The 6,000-nt window shown below is 29.4% G+C and overlaps 1 protein-coding gene across 3 annotated transcripts in view; it reads left to right on the forward strand.

Annotated features, from left to right (window-relative positions):
- LOC127805847 (uncharacterized) overlaps positions 1-2,423 on the forward strand; it is a 65,917-nt gene extending 63,494 nt beyond the window's left edge. For all 3 annotated transcript variants that reach the window (XM_052342653.1, XM_052342655.1, XM_052342654.1), the window contains 3 exons: positions 729-790; positions 1,223-1,335; positions 2,027-2,423. In XM_052342653.1, the coding sequence (XP_052198613.1) occupies positions 729-790; positions 1,223-1,304 (144 nt within the window). In that variant the 3' untranslated portion in view covers positions 1,305-1,335; positions 2,027-2,423. The remainder of the gene's footprint in view (positions 1-728; positions 791-1,222; positions 1,336-2,026) is intronic.
- The last annotated feature ends 3,577 nt before the right edge of the window (positions 2,424-6,000 follow it).

Below are 6,000 nucleotides of genomic sequence, written 5' to 3' on the forward strand. Positions count from 1 at the left end.
ATCTTCATTTAGGCTCATACACTTCATATCAAATTTTAATGTCTTTCCCAAAGTCTTCTTGGGTCTGTCTCTACCTCTTTTTTTTGACTAATTGTTCCATGTCATCAACTCTCTTCACAGGATCGTCTCTTGGTGTTCTTCTCACATGACCAAACCATCTTAGTCTAGTTTCTCTCATCTTTTCCTCGATTAGCACTACTCCTACCTTATTACGAATAACCTCATTTCTAATTTTATCTCTTCTTGTATGATTGCACATCCATCTTAGCATTCTCATCTCCGCTACGCTCGTTTTTTGCTCATGCTGATATTTGACTGTCCGACATTCTGAGCCATATAACAAAATTGGTCTTATAGCTGTCCTATAGAATTTTCCTTTCAATTTTAATGGGATTTTACCATTACATAGCACCCTCGATACATTTCTCCATTTTAGCCAACCTACCTTAATTCTTTGTGTCACATCCTCATGAATTTCTCCATCTTTTTGAATCACTGATCCCAAATATCAAAAATAGTCTTTTCTTTGTATGATTCAGTCTTCCAATTTTATTATAACATCCTCCACAAAAAAAAAAGGGTGTGTGTTGAGGGGGGGGGAGGCTTCGTAAAAATACAATGCTCCCCCTTCTCTTCCAAAGTAGGGACACCCTTTTTACTACATGATGCATATGTAAAAGTTATATATTTATTATTTAGCTGACTACTTTCTCATATTAATTTTGCAGGCTTCTGCTCTGATGGTTCTACCCATACTCTCGCTTTTTAAAGTGGTTTCAGCAGTTTTTTGGTTGGTTCATGTTGCTACCTCCTTATTTAATTATGGACTTAAAAATTAAAATACTGGTGACAAGAGCTGATATGTCTCTAAATGCAAATATTCAACTATTCCCTGTGCATAATTTCCTGATGAATTCTTCTACTTAAGACATATATGTAGAGAACATGTCAAACTAAATGTATCAGGTTTATATCTAACTTTCAATGTCAAGTGTCAAGTGTGTAAAATTAATATTTCACAAAGTTAAAAGAATTTGTGCAGCGTAGCTTTAGTTGTTACCCAGCTATTAGTGTTTTTTTTTTTTTTGGCTAGACCTAGCTGTTAGTTTATCATACTATTTCTTATTTGGTTTTTCATCCAGTTACTATTTTGTATGATATTCACTTACATCATGTAAACCTATGTTTCAAGATCAGTAAGGATCTTTTCTGGCTCATGCAGTAAAAAGCCTAAAAAGCGAAGTCGTAATTCCTATACAAGCCATACACATCGCAGGGCTAAGCGAGTACATCCCAACAAATGAAGTTATTTGGAAGTGGTTCTCAAAGCTTGAGGTATTGCTTTTCACTCTGCTGAAATGGCTTATAAATCGTCCAAACATAAGTCCTAATCTGTACCATGGGCAGTGCTTTCTGTGTTATCTGGTTGTTTATATTCCATACTTGTCTTTCAGAAGAGACGATTCCTGTCTTCTTAGACACACTGAAAAGAAAAAAAAAAAAGAAGTGTTTAAACGAAACTGCTAAATTATAGTTATTACTTGTTTTGAAATGGTTGTGACCATTTTTGCAGTACAAGGAACCAAGTCCTTGCTTGCATTGGACTAAGCATCCATGCCCGTAACGTCCGAATAAACACGGTTCCAATTCTACTGTGAAGATAAAATTTGCATGATTTTTCAAGGGATTTATTAGAGTCACTGTAGTGGATATAGCATAAGCTAATTTTTTGAGAACTTGAGTATTGGTTTAAACAACTGTGAGTTTTGCACTCAATCTCGGTGTTGATGCAGAGGGATCATAATACACCATTCCTGAGCTAGCATTTTCAAATTATGTGGCCAAGTCCCGGTCTTTTCTACTGCATAAAAGTGCTACTAACAGAATGGCAAAAGATCAGACTCAACGACACGGCATGCTTATATTTTAGGCCATCTCATTTAGTAAATAAACAAGAAAATGAAGTGTCAATGTTCATTTCTGATGTGTATTCGTACTTTGGGTTGTTTTCATCTATCTTCTGCAGGGCCTTTCCAATGTTTGCCTCTTGAAGTTGAAGTGGGTGTTTTTTTGTACGAATCGTGGAAACGAGCGGAGTGGGATGCTATGTTGAGGTGAACACCTATAAGGGATCGAGAGAGGGGGGGGATGATAACAAAGACCAGACCTTGCAGCTACGGATGATAGATATAGGAACAGGAGTAATGTTTTTAAACTTTAGGATGCTTGCTTTCAGATAGAGTTCCTGTATTATTATTATCCATTTTCCTTCTTGACGTGAATCACAAATGAACAAATCATGGATGGGGTAAAATGGCAATGGATCCTTTTTGAGTAAAAAATGAACAGTTCACGTACGTGAATGTTTGATTCTTGTGAGAATGAACCATGAACTTGATGGCAATCGACTAATGTTTTATTTATTTTGGCTAGACTGTATGAGTGGATTTTTTGATTGAATAAATTTACTATTCTAAATATTTTTTGTTTACACTGAATCTTTGCAGGGTTGTTGGCAAAATGTAAGCCTAACTCACAATAATGAATATCTTTTGGAGAATCTGTATACAAGGAATGCGAAAAGGCAAATTATATATTTTAACCCTTATAATTGTATGTTTTTTTTAATTTAAATATTGGGTTTTTTTTTTTTTTTTGTTATTTTAAAGACACTTGAGAACTTGTAATTTTAAATCAACTATATGTTTGAATTTTTTATTGTATCAATTATATTTTTAAATTTATTGTTTTTAACAAATTTGTGATGTGTGTAATTAATTTGAAATTGTATTGTTTAATAATGTAATTTAAATAATAAAAAATTAAAAGTATAATTAATTAAAAATTGTATAATTTAAGAGTGTTTAAAACAATTAAAAATTCAAGTCTTTAAATAAAAAATATATACAAATACAAAGGCTAAATTATGTCTTAGTCAATGCAAAAATAGACTGGAAACTGTACAATATGAGTTTGCGTTATGCATGCAAATTTGCATTGTGCAAGTACAAATTAAAAATATAAGGTTTCAAGCAAGGCAAAAAATTACTTTCAAGACATGATATTTGGCCAGTAGTAAGTACTCTGGCTGGCGGTTTGGTAAAGGAATGCAATTGCTCCACTTCCGGCCCGTAAAAACTAATGTTCCCAAGTATTCTCCATTTCTTTTGAAATTACTAACTAGAAAGTTTAAGGCTTGTTAGTACGAAAAAATTAAATTTCTTCGTATTTTTGTGATTTTATCTAAAAATTTTAATTTTGATAGTAAAATCTCAATTTGATCAATTGATTGTAATTTTATCCACAACGCGAATCCGATTTATCCGCTATCTACTAATGTGACATTCCACCTAACATTTTAAAATATTTTTGAGTGGGCCATATATGTACATGTACAAAAAAAGACTATTAGCACGAAAAATTTAATTTTTTTTTGCATTTTTGTGATTATTTTCAAAAGTTTTAATTTTAACAATAAAAATTTTAATTTTAATAATAAAATTCTGATTTGATCAATTGATTACAATTTTATCTTACCCGAATCCGATTCGAGAGCATCCAAGATTCGCTAATATAGCATGTCACTTGATATTTTAAAACATTTTGAATGGACCACACATATACATGTGTTAAAAAAATAAAATAAAATAAAATAATATTAAATATTATATATATATATATGAATCCAAATCGTAGATAAAATTATAACTAATTGATCAAATCAAAATATTATTATCAAAATTAAAATTTTTAAATAAAATCACAAAACACGAAAAACTTTAGGTTGCGTTCTCTTTAATTTTCAATTTTTAGTTTTGAGTTTTGAATTCATTTTTAGTTTTCTGTTTTGATAGTTTGTTTTTAGAAAATTAAAAACGCGTTCTCTTTGTCATTTTGAAAAACTATTTCTCAAAACAGAAAATTAGAAAACGTGTTCTCTTTGAAATTTTGAAAATAATTTTTTTAATGATATTTTATTCAATAAATTTGATTATTCAGTAAATTAAAAATATTTAATGTTTATAAATTATTAAAAAAATATCTACATTTTAAAGTTAATAAATTTTGTAATATTTTTTCTATTATAATAATAAATATATGAATGAATAAATAAATAAATGTGTTTTGAGTTTTGAATTTATTTTGGATAAAAACACTCAAAACAACTTTTTGTTGTTTTGAGTTTTCTTTACAATTTTTTTTTTTTGTTTTCAAAAATATATTTTTAAAAACAGTAAAGAGAACGAGTTTTCATTATTTTAAAAAATTAAAAACTAAAAATGATTTGAAAACAACAAAGAGAACGCAATCTTAAATTTTGGTGCTAATAGCCCAAAGTTTAATGATTTTTTAGTCTAAACCTTAGACTCAAAACTTTCGCTTAACAATTATTATGTGAGTGGGCATCTCTTTTAACTAATAATGATCCACGGATGATTAGCCCAAAATTTGGCATATATGCATGCTAATGACAGACACAACACCAACAACAATAGCCTGTTTTGCTATGTTAGTCAATAGAGTTATTTGCTCTTCTTCTTTTTTTTTTCTTAATTTAGTGGAGGTAAGTTACATAATTGGTTTTAAAAATTTATATTTTATAAAAAAAATAATTATTATATTTTAATTTTTATCGCTATAACTACTAAACTTTAATTTTTCTCATAATTCAATTTGTCGTCAAAAAATGGCATAATAATACATTAACAATATATTTTATTTATTGCTTGTACACAGTACTAATAGATAATCACTTAGAAGATTAATTTAAAAAGTATTTTTTAATTATTAATAGATATCAGTTGAGGATGTGGGCGATTTAATAAATACTATTGTTGTGATATGCATTATTCGAGAGTTTATATTAGAGTTAGGACCGGTGGTGACAGGCGGCAGCTTCGGACTTAAGCTTGGCTTAATCCTAATGTCTGCGACTCGCTTGACCTTGTCGGCCATGCCACGTGACATCAATATCAATGTGCATGCACGATGCACATATGTACATACACATACATACATACATGCAGTGTGTAACAATTAATTAATTAATGAGGAAGGGATTATTATTAACATAGTAAAGTGCTAATTAATGAGCCGATTAAATGGGGAGGAGCAGCATCTGAATAATAATATCTGCAAAGCACGAACGAAGCTTGGGAACGACCTGGCGTTCCACAGGCTACAGCCCATCATAACATGATCCGTTTGGTTCCTAACAGGGTGTTAAAAAATATTTGAAAATTGATTAATTGGATTAAATCGAATTGAATCGTGTTTTTGGATTAGTTTTATAGTTCAAAAGTTAGGTTCTAATTCTAAAAAATTAAGAACTGATATATTTAATTTGATTATTAATTTTTTTTTTCAAATTATGGTTCAAATCGAAACGGAATCGATACTATACTTATATATATTTATAATTTTTTGAAAGAAGAATGTGTTGGTACTGCTATTGAATTTTTTGGACTATTGTTAAGACTTTGAATTTTTGACTTGTTGGGAATATTTTCTAAAGTGGGAAATTTGATTTGATTATGTTATTACAATTTTAATATGCTAGTTTTTGTTTTTTTTTTTATTATTAGTTATTGTAATTCATGAACTCTTTTATTTCTAAACTTTTATACGCTATTGCTATACTAGATGGTCGATATAATCTCATTTGACAAGGTAGTCTATGAATTATTTTGTTCTACTTTTACTTCAAGACTTGAAACATTAATGAAGTTATAGGTTTATTTTAATTAACAAATTTGTTTGTAATTTTATATTTTGTGAAAATATTTAGAAACTAAATGTGATAGAACCGAAATCAAACTTAAATCGATCTGATGTGACAAATTGGTCATGATTTAGTTTTATATATGTAATGGTTCAGTTAAAATTCTTATTTTTTTTGAACCGTTAAAAATTGTTTGACCATTAAATTTTTATAGAATCGGATTAATTCAAACGGTTCACACCCTAATTGGTAATGGCACACAAATGGCGTGCCTATTT

The sequence above is a fragment of the Diospyros lotus genome, chromosome 7 (genome assembly GCF_014633365.1).
Source record: "Diospyros lotus cultivar Yz01 chromosome 7, ASM1463336v1, whole genome shotgun sequence".
Lineage (NCBI taxonomy): Eukaryota > Viridiplantae > Streptophyta > Magnoliopsida > Ericales > Ebenaceae > Diospyros > Diospyros lotus.